We start from the raw sequence: 15,472 nt of genomic DNA, 5'->3' as shown, positions 1-15,472 counted from the left end.
TGTTCCTTTAGTCACTTCTTGTGAGTGATGAAAATGGAATGTTTTCCCTGAGTGTGGTTATATTCTTATTTAAAAAAATAAAAAGTGCAAATTAAAGCACATTGTGTTTTGATATTCAAATTCTAGTCCTTTTTTCAGAAGAAAAAATACAATAGGAATCATTTTGATGTGATTATACGAAAAGAGTCGATGTACTTAATAAACTCATAGACTGAGGTATATTAGAAGGGACATCTGGAGATCATCTAGTCCAGCCCAGTGCACAAAGCAGCTTAAACAAGAGCATGTTGCTCAGGGCTGCATGCAGCTGAATTTTGAATACTTCCAAATACATAGATTTTACTGCCTTTGCAGACAACATGTTTTGAGCTTGACCACCCTTATTGTTTAAAAAAAAAGTGAGAAATTCCTTATATTAAATTGAAATTTTACCTGTTTCAAGTTGTATCCATTGAGTCTTGTTCCATCCACTTGAAAGAATTTGTCTCTGTTATCTACACCTTCCCATTACATCAATTTAGACAGTAGTAAGATGCTGCCAGAGCTTTCTGAAGGCTGAACAAACCCAGTTCTCTCAGTCTCTCCCAGTGCATCATGTGCTCTGTCCTCCGAATCATCTGGGTAGCTCTCTGCTGGACTCATTCACTATGCTGATGTCCATCTTGTGCTGGGGAGCCCAAAACTGGACTGGAGATTTGAATAGGTCACGGTTGCTGTTGCAGCTGATTCAGTGTCACATTGGGCTGCTGACAGAAGTTCCCACTTCTCCCCGAGGTATCCCTCGTGTGATGTCCTTTGCATGAAATCTCACAATCATGCAGTTGCCAGCTCTGACAGTCACTGGTATGGCATAAGTGTCACCCAGACATAAAAATCAATGGCTTTCTCCTGGTTTGGGGTACTCTTCTGATTTTCCTAAGGCCAAAGGCTTGCTAGATTGAGCATATGGGATCCGGAGTTGTATCAGATACAGGGTAACATGAAACTGTATCCTAGGATTCCTGGTGGAGACCTTGAGTGGGCAAAGCAGCAATGACTTAAGTTGTCAGCAATGGGAGAAACAGTGAGGTTTACACTGGTCGTACGACTTATTTCTGTAAAACTCCTCTGTATTAAAGCAGGAAGAGATGAAATGGATGAGAAAGGGGAAAAAGTGAAAATGGTTTAGGGAGGGTTTTTTTATTTTTTTTCGTTTTGGGTTGGTCTTTTTGGGTTTTTTTTCAGTTAAAAATATAGTAGTATTAAGTCAAACAGGAAAGGCTCTGGTAGTGTTATTGGAGTCAAATGTGAGACTGCTAGAGGTGTGGAGAACTGAATTCACAGTGCCAATTGAATCAACAGAGAGTGAAATTCTGTATTTTCTGTTAATGTTTATATTTAGGATACTTGCTAAAACCTACCTTTTAAACTGATGCTTTGGGTCAATAAATGCCATGGGGATGTTAACTGTATCTCCTGTTTGTCCTGGGAAATCGAAGGCTTGTTTAGAAGTAGTCAGAAAGATGAACCGAAGGTTGTATTCAGATCAATGTCAATTAATTTTCATTTTATGCATATATTGTTGCTGAAAGGCACACCAGAGGGCACTAAAGATATTTCAGCACTATGACTAATAAGAGATGAAAGATATTTTCCTCCCTTTTTCAGAAGAAGATGGAACTTTTGTGTATTCCCCAAATGAAGCCCACCTGAAAGCTGTAGGTTAGTTCATCGGAAATTATCATTTCCCTGAGGCAGCGTGACATTGAACAAGTCAATTTGTGTCATCTCTATAAAGGCATATCACTTGCCTATCTTTCAGGATATTATGAGGCTTAATTAATAATATTTTATTCTAATCAGGTTTTTCTACAGTCTCCATCTCCACAGTATTCAAATGACTTGCACAAGCTTATTAAGGAATGTGACCTGCATAAATACCTGTAGGTTTTTCTGCCCTTTTTTTCCCCAGGGAAAACTCTGTGCATTTGTTTTATTTTAAATTTAATTTATTCTAATAATAATAAATGTAAACATTTTTATGGTAACAAAACCAAGGTTTGCTTATTTAATGCTGAAGTTAGTCTGTGATCAAATTGGAGAAACTGTAATGTAGAATATGACTTTACAGAAATAGCTGCAGAATTTTTACTGAATTAGGAAGTGGACTGATTTATATAGATGGTTATCTGGTACATTTAAAAAATATTAAAAGTAGTGAATAGCTGGACAACCATTAGATATCATAACTTCTAGCTAGAAGTGGCTGTGAAATTTGTTCTCTCTGTAGCAGTTTCATTAGCAGAAGATGGCCCCTTTCAGCTGACTGTCCTATTCCCTGTGTCATGGCTTTCTAGGAATGGTAATTATGTAGTGGAGCAGAGGATGGAGTTTGCACAAGAAAAGGAGTTTTGTGAAAATCAGGAAAGCTCTGTTTCTGTCTTAAATGTCTTGACATACTGACAGATATATGGCAATAAAATAGAGAAACTTAATCAACTGGTGAATGTGGGATCTGAGAGCATTTATGAGTAGGGCTGGTACTTGGTGGAATAGCAGTAATGAGAACACCACAAGTTTTGAAGAATGTGTGCCATTCAGGAAGAACAAAAATAAAGTTCGAAAGTGATAGCACCGCGCTGTATGTGAAAGATGTGCCTTCAAATGTCTGCCTGAAGTTGTTCTGGTAACATATTTTTGATTTCTTTTGTCTTGTATTGTCCTAGGTGTCATCATTTAATCACTAGATTAACTGGAGGGAGATAAACTTGGAGATTTGATTTTATTGTGAATCCGCCTTTCTGGATGGGATGGTGATGAGGGGCTTGTGGATAAATGGTTGTAAATTGATGTATTTAAATGTGAGGATTCTATGAAAAAAAAGGTATTTATTTAAATGTAACAAAGGATGAATAAAAATAAGCATCTTCTATTGCTACTTTTTATTATCAAAAATAAGTTTGTTATAGCCCTAAAACTAAATGGACGTTTTTCCTTGTTTAAAGTAAGAATTTACTTTGAGTATGAATGTACTGAACAAGGGGTGAAAACAAAATGAGTAACAAGAATGGGATTATGAAAAGGGAATCAATCAGTGTTGAGATAGAAATAAAATTAAATATACTAAACAGTGGAACGAATGTAAATATTTTCAAGTTGCTCAAGTCAAGGGTGGTGCTGTGACTGGAACGTGACAAATGGAATATTTAATCCATTATGAAATCCCACACATAATTATCCATAGGAAAGTAATTGAAAATTGAGGCAAATGACATAAAACAGAGTCTAGACTTACAAAGGTGCTATCAGATTAACCTGGTTGTATTGCACATCTTCATCTAAAAATTAGATGGCCTTATGTATTTAAATCAAATCTTCTGTGGAGGTGCAGTGCCACAAGGAAAATCTCTGGCTTTGTTATGGAAGGAGGGAAGTTAATAGATAAATTAGTGTGGAGTGAATGAGGAATCATCTGATAGGGATGATTTTTTTCAATTGATGATGTACTTCAGCATTTTCAGTAATGTTATTAGCCCAAAATGTGGGCCAGCTCTTATTAGACTTTTGAAATACTGGAAATAAAGAGGATAATCAGAGCACAAGAAAGCAAGAAATTATGTTGACCCTTGGGAATAGATAATAATTTGAAATAGGATGGCATACTATGAAACTTTATGTACCTTATGATAGATTACACACCAATAAAAGTTTATTGGTTTATTGGTAATATAAATTTGTCATGTTGAAAGTGCTTCTTTTGAAGAGTTTCAAAAGATTATGGGAAGCAGATGGCATGCCAATTCAATTTTTGCTCTTTTCAAGTATCTCTCAGCTTCTTATCTTATCTTCCTTTCTTCATGTCATTCTGCCGGTTTCTGTGAGAGATGAAAGACCGACACTTCCTGAATTGCTGTAGGTTCTGTAGAAAGAAAGAACATAGTGGAGTTTTTGCTGTGTCTTACATCGAGGTGTAATTATGCTGTGATTCCATTTTAATTGTCAATAAATTACATACATTTTCCCCAGGTCAAGTCTGTTTTGCCCATAATGGTAAATCTTAGGCAATCTTTCTGTCCTCACCTTGACCCATCAGCTTTACCATCTTATTTTCTGTGCCTGTCCTCTTGAGGAGGGAGAGCAAGAGAGCGGCTGGGTGGAGGTCTGGCAGCTGGACAAGGTCAACACACAACGCTTCTTCAGGGCTTTGTGTTTTTAGACATATCCATGGTCCTAACATGTATCTTTTGCAAGCATTTTGTTTAAGATTTTAAGGGTTTTCTTTATGCTCCTTGCAGATTTAAAATTGGCTGTGGCAGTGCGCTTTTCAAGTAACTTTTAGTGTATTTTCACTTTTTTTCTTGCTGATTAAGCTGTTTGTAGCTTTTTAACTGAGAAGTGAAAGAAGTTTTTTGCAGTGCTAACATTTCTTAATGCTAATTAGTTTATACAAAGAAAGAAATCATATTTTTAGACCAGGAGTTATAAGAAGTAATCTTAAAGAAAAAAATATAATAAAAAAATTGTGAGCAGATTGTTTGATTTCAGAACTATTATCTTGCCATTAAAAGCAACAATTTGCAGTAAGAAGTTTTTTATTTTGTTTAGACTCCTTTTAGAAGATGTTTTGTTTGGCTTGGCTGAATCAAAAGATTGATAAAAGAGGGTGTAAAGCCTTTCAATTAGATTGCTTTGGTTAAAGCTAAGTCCCAGGTGGAAGTGACTGGTGATTATTCCTATTTTGTAGTTGTTTAGTGATAACTGTGCAATACATTAAGCTTCAGTCCAGATCTTGTAGCTGCATGGTGCACTGCCTTGGTTGGTAAAGCGCTCTTGTTAACAAGTTTCAGCGAAGGCCAAGGGCAGACTAAACCTGGAAGCAGCATGTGTCACCTCAGGTGATGGTTGAAGGGCTCTGGCCAGAGCAGAATGAGGGAGCCTACACAGTTTCTACTTGTGTACTGTTCTCCGGTAAAAGTACTTTGGTCAGGGTTGTCCATTTATCTGAATGCACTGGCTTTGCTGTGGAGTTGTTTGAGACAGTTGGAAAAAGCTTAAATTTATTCAGTTCAACTTAGTAATAAACGGAATGAGATAATAAGGATAGAAACTCACAGAAAGGTTTCTGTTTCCGTGGCTTACCTGTGGATTCTCTTTTTTTTTTACTGCAATAATTTCTCTTAATCAAAAGAGTTGTAATCAATAAGCACATTTTAGCTCTGATTAATTTTACAATTATATTGCAACCTCAGAAATTAATTTATTTTATGTTACATTCTCAGTGTTGACTTGGTAGTCGTCTTTATACTTTCCTAGTATTCATGTGATGGTAAATTTAATTGTGGAACATGTCACTGATATGGTTTTATTTGTACTCCATGTCATCCAGTAAGACAGACTTATTTATTCATTAGATGCATAAATTAGGTAGCATAAACAGCTAATGTTGAAGTGTCTTTTTTGTATATTGTTTTGCATTGTTAGTTTTCATACAATATTTGTTTCCCTTTTAGATCTTGTAAATCGAATATGAGTTGGCATATCATGCTGTTTTTCAAGTAATTATGGGGTTGGTTTTAGCCAGTCCTGAAAATTTCCCAGATAGAAGTCTAATTTTGGGTTCTTAGTTTTGAACACTAGTCTAAATTCAAAAGTTTTTGCAGATTACTTTACTACTTCTTTATTACTTCCACAGGAATATCCTCTAACATGCAGTGGATAAGACTCCTATTAGCCAAATAGAGATTTCCCAGTGCCTGGCTTACTTTAAGTCCCTTGACACTCAGTTTTGAGGCTGTTCTCAACTGACCTTACTTAATATATTATACAGCCTAGCTAACTTAAAACCCATAAATTAGTCCTTAAAGGACTTCAAAGAGAGCCTGTTAAGTGCCATTAATTATGGTAGTTGCTTCCATGGTCTGCAGATATAATTACTCCTCCTCTAATCTAACTCTGCTGCGGTTCTAAGCAGCAGCTGCAGCAGTGCCTAAAGCTGGCCCTGCAGCTGGGCATAACCCACTATAGCAGCTGCTGAGGTGATGCAAGTGATGCATTCCTCATAGTACTTCTTTATGTTTTGTCGGTTAATTAAAATAGAAATGGAGAAGTATCCAGCTGAACTTTCTTAGTAATAGCATTTGCAACCTCCTATGCATCTCTCTCTCTCTCTCTCTCTCTCCCTTCCTGTGTGTCATGTGCCATGTTACAGTTTTAAATGTGGTCCTTGGTACAAACAGCTGTTTGGACAAGCATCTTAAAGTTGTGCAGTTCTGTTTTTATTCAGGATTATTTGTTGGTAACCATAGGTGTCACTTTGGGAAGAAATTGCACTCATTTAGCAGTCTGGACATGGTGGGGCATCCCTGAACTGTGTTGCAGTATTGTGGACTACTTAAAATTGTTTAGCTTTAATTAATTAGGAGTTTTCTACAAATAAAGAAGCAGCACTCTTAAAACGTAAGCTAACTTATCATGTGTATTACAGATGAAAATATTTCTCTCTGCCCATTCACCTACTGCTGCATGAAGAAAAAGGTGGTACAATGGCATGGTCAAAGGAAGTGTCTGTCTTGGTGTTTCTTGCTGGTGGATGATAACAGCGGAAGAGCTCCATCCTCCACCTTTGTGTCATTTAGTGCCATGCACTGTCATTATGATTTCCCTCCTGGGAAGCACAGATCTTGGCACTAAGGGATCTCCTGCTGAGGCTGCTCTCTGAGGGGGCAGGCTGGGGAGCCTGGCTGTGCACAGCAGCACATCACTGCTAAAAAACCTGTAGGAAACCCTTTCCTGTGCCAAAGTGCTGTTTCAGAGGCTTCAGTGAGGGAGTACTCTGATGGAATATGACTTTGAAGGGCCTTCTTGCTATCATTTACGAGTAAACAGCAAAACTTGACACTCAGTAAGCACTGTAATGTCAGTGTACTAGGTGGAGCCAGAAGTTGATGCTGTTTCCTTTATGCTTTTATGGCTTTCAAAGTTAAGTATTTTATTTTCTTTTTTAGAACTTACTGACTATGTAGATGCTTTTGTGAATTAAGGGAAGCCGAAGAGGGCTTTGAATTCTTCTTTCACCTTAAGTATTTTGGCTGTAAAGATGTTTCTTAACATCTAATTGTATAAATTATGAAACTATGAGGTTCATATAAATGTTATTATTGATTTCCTCTCTCACATCTGAAGTCCATGTCACTTCTAAAATTAAGAGCTGACTGCATAGATCCACATAAATTTGCTATGCTTTCCTACTAGGCTAAGCATTATTAATGAGTTACACCTTGCTGTGTGGTAGCACCACACTGATTAAATGAGTTAGTAAAATGAGAGCTGCTTTTAGTAAGTCAGTCCTACAACCTGTGCTTGTTTATTCCTCTAAATGTAAAAATTAATTTATAGTTTGATTCCCTTACATGAGAAATGGACATATTATATGTTTATCTCTGGTCTTTCTTTCATATTTTAAATGTGAAGTAAAGCTAGTATTTTTTTAAACAGTAGTATTGTTAATCAGCAAATTTGAGTATGGTGGAGGAACATTAATGAGAAGTCTTATCATATCAAATATGAATAAAAATTAAAAAAACTTGTAGTACTGAAGTGCTGAAAATTTTTCTGGGTTTAGTATGGATCACGAAAGACTAGTTGTCAGAAATAGTTGAGTACAGTGTAACAACATTAGTTTTAGATCATGAAAAGTTACAAACATTTAGCTTCTGCTGAATTTTACAAAGCAAGTGGGAAGACAGTAATGGCTGGGACAGGGTGCCATTGGACAGTACCTAGCGTAAGTTATATTTTTGCCTCTCTAAACAGGTTTTCACCTTTCTTCAATTTCTAATTTTTTTTCCCTCCTTGTACAGAAGAGGGGAGGAGGTCTTTTAAGTTGTAAAGGCTGATTGTATATAAATGTGCTTACCTAAGGTATGGTGACTAAACCAGTTCATTAAGAGTCCATACAGACTACTACATACTTGTTAGGTGACATGGATCGAGTCTAGAAGCTGTGTAAATGGCATTGTTGATGCCTTGTGTTACACTGGGCTCTGGTTGCTTTATCTTGTACAATATTCTGACATTTTTTCTTTTTTTATGTAGCGGTATTTTCTAGTTGGAAGTAATCCTGCAGAAACCAAGTACCGTGTTTTGAAAATAGATCGCACTGAACCAAAGGATTTGGTTATAATTGATGATAAGGTGAGTGTATTTATTTTGTTGTGTTGGTTCATTATTCCAAATAATACTGGCTACTTGCTGATAGCACTGAAACAGGAAACAGACGACGTAGGGGAGGCCTTTAGTTTATTGTATATTAAGTAAATTCTGCTAGTCTCTGACATGAAATAACATTTAACTACCAAAGCAGTAACTTAAGTGACTTTTTATTTTAAAGCATGTGTATACACAACAAGAGGTGAGGGAACTTCTTGGACGTTTAGACCTGGGAAACAGAACAAAGATTGGGCAGAAGGGCTCTTCTGGGTTATCTCGAGCTGTCTCTGCTTTTGGTATAGTAGGTAAGTGTTTTGATTGATTTTATAAAATCTTTTGTTTTCTTGGGAGGTGAAGCTTACTGTGTCATGCTGTATATCTTTCTGTCTCCCCTTGATTTTATTTATTTTTAGAACTGAAGAGGATTTAGAAATTTTTCATGCTCAGAGATAAGTTTCTGTGTACTTTGTGAAAACGGTGGCCAGTACAGGGGTGATAGTTGTGCTGTAACCAGTCTCTTTGTCACTAGGGGAGAGATCTAGGAAATAGCCAAACTCTAGAAACTTGGTTGAAGATCTCACCAAACTCAGCTGATCTTAGGATACAAAGTATGCAAGCCAAGTGGAACCTGGTTCCTGAAATCCAGAGCTCACAGAATGCTTTTAAAAAAGAAAATGGAAATTGCCATTCTTTGTTAGGCTATATTTCTTTATCAGACACTATTCAGAAAGAAGACTTAATTTTCTTTTTGGTTAACTTTTTGCAGTGACATATTTAAAGATTTCTTTTTCATGTTTGTATAGCTGACTGGCATGTCAACTGAATTTTATAATGCTGCTCAGCTGTCCATAATCCTGAAGCATTGCTTCGATGATTTAATAGCTTCTAACTTCATCTGAAAGTCACTACTTTCCTGCCTGTTATCTGATACCGTGGTCAATATATTGATGGGTGATATCTCTAAAGTAAATGTTAACGTGTGCTGTGGCAGGCCTCAAGAGTACTTTGTGGTTTATTAGAGTCAATATATACCTGAACATCTAAATCTGAAGCTGCAGAGAAGCTGGAGAATGCAATTACTCTAAAAGATGCCCCTGAATTTTGCTTAGCAATCAAAACATAATAAAATTTTATTCCAATCTAAAGTGGCAAAATAAACAGACTTTCTTCTGTATTCTTTTTGCCCATGAAGCATTTTGGAATTTATCAATGCATCCACTTTTCAGAAATTCCTCAGATGGGGCTTATGTTCCTTATTAATTTAAGAGTATTCATAATGTGGGTAAACCTAAAGAAGCTGCTAACAGTTTTGCAGCATTGGGGTTTTTTTGAACAAGCCATCACCACTCACTGTCTAAGTACATGATAATATATTCAGTTGGAAACTGGTTGTGATCAATTAAAATTTTGCATCCCAATTGTATGATTGTTTATATGTACTCTTCATAACAGAAGAGTTTCTATTCTGTAGCTGGACAAATGTATTGGCCAACAGATATGGGATATGTATTTCTAGATGCCTTTTTAGAAGTAACGCACTCTGTAACAGATTATATACTTCCAAAGTATATGGTTTACACATCTTCCAGTCTAGATTCTACCTAATCATATCCGTACAAACATGTAATTTGAGAGAATGCAACTGGTTGTTTATTTCTGCCTCTCGACTCAGGTGAGGAGAACAGGGCTATTTTTTGTAAAATTGTGAAGGACAGCTTTGTTCTGTTCTGTTCTGTTCTGTAGTTATTTTATTAATCAGATGCAGTACATGCAGTGCACTCAGAATGGGGGTGCTAATAAGCTGAGTTCTGTTTACTGTATAGTGTTTAACAGTAGAAATTGCTTTTAAAGGGAGGGAACCAGGCCAAGGAGAAAGGCTGGGTTCCTTATCAGACTTCTGTATAATGTTTGGTGAAATTCAAAGGATAGAGGCTATTCACATCAGTGATTTTTGTACCTGGAGGATGCAGGCAGAACTGTGACTACTATGTAACAACTGAAATTCAATAGTCTGACTGCTTCAAATGGAAGATTTGTTTCTTACTGTCAGCAGGGCCTCCTGTCCTTGTGCAGGTGAGAGCATTTTTCCAAGGGGGGCTAATAAGGTAGAAGAAAAGATTGCAGTTCACTCAATCATATTGCAGTCTCCAGCAGTGAAGGGAGGAAAATTTGTGCTCTGCTCATCCTTCTTCTGTACTTTGTAATGCAAAGCTAAAAGAGCTAAAAGAACTGAATATAAATGTGAGTAAAAATGTGAATTGTGAGTGTCCGTGTGTGTCGTGTTGTCATTCCCCATCATGGACTTCACTAAGGTCAGGTGTGGTATCTGAGAGAGGAAATACGAAAAAAGGATTACCCCTGATGCTCGGAGTGGCTGATTCTGGGGAGATGCTGCTTTAATCAGGGAACTAAATTCCCTGTTAAGAAGAGAGAGCACAAAGGTGTTGTAATACCCACAATTCCCTTTGCTGTTCTCTGTCCCTCCCCAGCAGAGAATACATAAACCTGAAAAGAAAATTGGAAATTTGGATTCTTCCTTGTCCTGGAAAATTAACCTTTTGGTATCTGAAGTAATTAGAGTATGCCTTACTCTGAAAAATGAGAGTCCTATAAAAAGCAAATACAAGTACTCTAAGTAGACAGAAACTTACTCCAGATTTTCAGTGTCTTAACTCTGCTACCTAATATTAAAAATATGCACAATGGAAGGGAAAATAAGCAAAAACTATGTACTTCATTGATTAACACTTACTGGGGGTGAATTTTAAGACTGTATGTCTTTGTATGTATATATCTCATGGTATGTGTGTATATATATGCACATTATACTTGTAACACTAAGAACAAACAAAAATTATATGAGGTCTTGAAACAATTCTGATACTGTTTTTCTAAATATCTTTTATCAAGTCAACCCAAACATGCAACTAAAAGTGTTTTAATGCTGTTTTGACAGGTTTTGTCAGGTTTTTAGAAGGCTACTACATTGTATTAATAACAAAAAGAAGAAAAATGGCAGATATTGGAGGTCATGCAATATATAAAATAGAAGATACAAATATGATCTACATTCCAAATGACTCTGTGAGAGTCACTCATCCTGATGAGGCCAGGTAAATAATGCTGGTAATCAGTGTGTACTTTTTGAATATTTTCTAAGTAATGTATAACTGCAACTAGAAATTTCAGTAATGGATTCCTTTGTATTAGTATGTTATTCAAGCTTTTTTGTCTTACTTGGATGGAAAATAGGCTACAAGTGCTGTGTCCTCTGACCTGGAGAGTAAATACAACTGTTACAGTCTTCTAGAGTTTTTCGTCCACATCTCCATGTCACCTACATGTCAGAGCTACAGCTTAGCAAATCTGCAGGAAGCATCAAATATAAGCAATGTTCCTACAAGGGCAAAGTAATACTTATGCTGGTTTGTATTGTTTGGAACACTGTTCTTTTTTTAGTAGCTCTAGCATGATGTTAATCTCACCTGAAGAGATCTTTTGTGCCCTTCAAAAAGTGCTGAATAGATCATTAAATGATTCTGTGCTGTCAGAATCTTGTGAGTGTTGCTGTTGTAAAGGGTGATGGATTGACTCACTGGTAAGTTTAGCTGCTTCTTTCTTTTTGGGTGTTTTTTTTCTGAAGACAGAAATTTGAGCCTTTGATCATCAGGGAATCTTGTCTGAAATGTACAACTATGTCATAGTGGTGTTTTTATCAGGCTAAGGTAACTTTACTGCTATTCATACCAGGCAACTGGTATGAATAAACTGCTTTTCAGTCTGCACCAAGTATGAATAGTCAAAAAGTGATGGCTTATGATAAACTGATGGTAAATATTAAAAGAGCTTCCACTTTAAGGTCAGATTGATCATAGACCTCAGTCTCCCCTCTTAGTGTGCAGTGGATCATAACCTACATATTTATGTCAGCCATTTTATCATTCATAGACAGTGTTATAGTTTCTTATGGGAATTTGCAATGCTATGTCAAGTTGAGGTAGATATTTTTTTCTTATTTATTTGAGAATAACTGAAAAATTTTATTTCTTGTATAGTATTGCTAAGAGTTTGTTTGTTTAAGTTCTGAAAAATTGTGGAAAATAGAACTACAACTTTATCTACAACTGCCTAAAGAAACAGAGTATGTCCATGAGAAGACAGTAGATTTAAAAAAAAAAAACAAAGAGCTATTTGATTTATTTAATCCAAATGCTGACATTCTAGTGAAATTACCTGTCAAAACAATGACAGTAAGATAGGAAGGGAACGTAGAGCAAGAGTCAATATTTATATGTAGTTTAATTTCTAAGATCCTCTGAATGACTTCTTGTGGTCTATCTTGTTAGAGTAATAATTTTTCCTATAACTTGCATTATTTTGCTAGGTATCTGAGAATCTTTCAAAATGTGGACCTTTCTAGCAACTTCTATTTTAGGTAGGTATTAGTTACTGTTCCTTTAAAAAAATGTGTGCTTATACTTGCTGTAAGTTAAGGTTTTGATTTTGATACCCAGGATCCTTAGGTTGATATTCTGGGGAAATAAGACACATGATCATGCTGCTTGTCCATTTTTGTCTGTGTGTTTTGAACCTACTTTCTCCTTCAACCAATTAGTTAGGATTTTAGTTTCTATTAGGTTAAAAAATAGAGAACTATTAGTGGCTTGGTAAAAAGTTGGCACTGATACTGCTGTTTTCACTGACTGTTTAGTCTTACCAGGGTATGCAGAAGTTCTGTCTTGGAAAATCATTATATTTCAGGGGTTTACTTGTCCTGTCATTTTTTCTTTCTTGATCTCATTTTCCGAAAATAAAGCTTTGCCCTGATTCAGAAATGAAGATAGAGGAAATAGGTCCTTATTTAAGATATACCCTGTATGGGATATATCTTTCATAGGGTCTTCTAGGCATTACCAATTCTCTTGCTTATTGTTTCATAAATGGTGCACCTAAGACAAATTTCTATGTCCCAGCTACTATTACATGAGATTTTTGGGACAGCAAAAAAATGGGAGAAGTGTGGTGACAAACCTGCCAATAGTAGTTAGAAGACCCAAAGACTTTAAAAAAATAAACAAAATAAATCCCTCTTGCAAATATCAAAAAGTGTATTAGTCTAGAAATGCTTCCTCTTGGAAAATTAAGGCTTTTTGTCACAGCTGGATCTATGAAGACAAAACCTTCCAAAGCTTTATATGTATTTCATGCTTTTGTATGGAGAAACTCTTTCACAGTATAAAACCTGAATTTTTTTTCCATGCTTTGTCTCCCAGCCTTAAAATTATATAACTTCCCCCAGCCCACTCCCTGTGCTTGGAGATGACGAATTTGTACTGTTTCTGTGGTTGTTTGTAGAGAGGGAAGGAGAAGCTTCTTATATGACTCTAAGAAACACATTTACCATAAAATGAATCATAAAATGGTTCAGGTTGGGTTTGGATTTAAGTTCGAAAGTCATGTTTAGTTTTCAGTCATAAGAAGAATATATAAACACATTTTCAGCCTTTGTAAACTGGAAACAGTTGCTGTATTTGTAAAGCTTCTTTTGGAAATCATTTGTATGATTTGCCATTATAGAATCAGAACCTGTGTATCTTGTTTAGAAGTCTTTTCTAATGGATAAAATAGTACGGTGCTAAATGTAAATACAGATGGAGAGTAAGGGCTTTCAGAAAATTCCTCTGCATCTACAATTACTAATAAATGTTAACTGTCTATCAGTTACAGCTATGATCTATCTCACTCCCTTCAGTATAATCTTACTGTCCTGAGAATGCCACTTGAGACATTAAAAACTGTAACAACCCAGACCCGGCAAGAGAGTTTTGATATATTTGAAGATGAAGGACTTTCAACACAGGGGGGAAGTGGTAAGAAAATACACCTAATTAAGCTGATGTTGTTGCTCATGACTACATTTAAAATATGTTCCACTTAAGTTTACTTCTGAGGAACATTCAGGCCTTCTGTTATTGGTCAGTAGTTTCCTAACAGTGGTGAGTCAATAAAATATTTTGTAAAGTGCCATTTACAGACATTTTAATTTGAGTAATGCAATTTCTAGAGTTGTGTAATAATTGTTTTAAGTTACATTGTAACTCAGGGAAATGATTGAGCATGCTGACGTTTTTCAGCAATTGATTACTCAGCTGCCTTGTAAGTCTCCCAGTAGGAATGAGTTACAAAGAGAAGGGGAAGCAATAACTGATTAAGTACTAATAAATCTTTTTTGTTTCATGTTGGAGAATACTGGCAACAGAGAAACTGTGTGAAGTTAGTATCATCTTGATGTAGTAATCCCTGTCAGGAAGTCTGAGAAAAATTACTGATTTCAGTTGAAAACTACAGACTTCAGTTTGGATGTAACATATTCCTAAGAGTGCAAAGATGAGCAGCCAGACAGAAAAACTATTTTTTCTTCCTTTTCCTTCGTACACATGCACACAAAGTTTCCCCTGAAATTCTTAATATTGGATTTTATTCTGTTGAATGAAACCCCCACATATATATCAAGATATCAGGAATTGGTTATCAAATACTGCAATGTCAGAAAGGACCATTAAGGAGTGAAAGGAGCAATAATTCCTCCTCTGCAAAGACTCTTCATCTGCAAGATTCTGCAGGAATCCCTACAAGCACATCATCTCTTCTTTGTCTTTGTGAAAACATTAGGAAATTAAGACAATGCCATAAACAGTGTGTGCTAGTCACATATCTGTTCATAGAATATGTGTAAGACAGTGGCCTGTCCTTTAAGAACAAATTCTTCCCAAAGTAATGCTGCTAGCAATAAGAAAGAGGACAAACTGCTGGCTAAGTGCTTGTGACCAGGTTCTTCTGAATGTGTTAACTCCTTCATCAACAGTTTGTTCAAAAGCTGCATTTTCACCTGCATTCTAGTAGGAGAATTTTCCTGCAGCAGAACATTTGACTGCTGTAATTGTCTGCTATAATTGACATACATATTATGGCAATATAATTCCTCCTGCCAGAAATTTCATTTGAAAAAAGTACGCAAAAAATACAGGAAAAGAGTTCTTGTCCTCTTTCTTCTCTTTTAAGTTTCAGATTTCATTCAATTCCCTCTACCACCGTTCAGTAACAGTTATAATCTCAGTCCTGATTTTTGAAAAAGCCTCAGGTTCCAGATCTGTCAGAAATGGAATTTTAATTTGCAGGTCTGCAATAGCTGTGTTTCTTGCTGTTAGTGTAAATTAGGAAAACCACGCTAAATTATGTGAAAACAGATTAATGTGCTTTTTGTAAAGGGGAACAGGGTTATGCA

General features: G+C 36.1%; 1 protein-coding gene across 1 annotated transcript in view; it reads left to right on the top strand.

Annotated features, from left to right (window-relative positions):
* The window catches only part of FIG4 (FIG4 phosphoinositide 5-phosphatase), a 59,927-nt gene that overhangs the window by 2,005 nt on the left and 42,450 nt on the right, over nucleotides 1-15,472 (top strand). The window contains exons 2-6 of the mRNA XM_064649783.1: nucleotides 8,074-8,172; nucleotides 8,369-8,492; nucleotides 11,144-11,300; nucleotides 12,572-12,622; nucleotides 13,909-14,057. Of these exons, the coding sequence (XP_064505853.1) occupies nucleotides 8,074-8,172; nucleotides 8,369-8,492; nucleotides 11,144-11,300; nucleotides 12,572-12,622; nucleotides 13,909-14,057 (580 nt within the window). The remainder of the gene's footprint in view (nucleotides 1-8,073; nucleotides 8,173-8,368; nucleotides 8,493-11,143; nucleotides 11,301-12,571; nucleotides 12,623-13,908; nucleotides 14,058-15,472) is intronic.

This window comes from Pseudopipra pipra, chromosome 3 (genome assembly GCF_036250125.1).
Source record: "Pseudopipra pipra isolate bDixPip1 chromosome 3, bDixPip1.hap1, whole genome shotgun sequence".
Classification (NCBI taxonomy): domain Eukaryota; kingdom Metazoa; phylum Chordata; class Aves; order Passeriformes; family Pipridae; genus Pseudopipra; species Pseudopipra pipra.
Note: the sequence above shows the minus strand (reverse complement) of the source record. Positions and strands in the feature narration are given on the sequence as shown.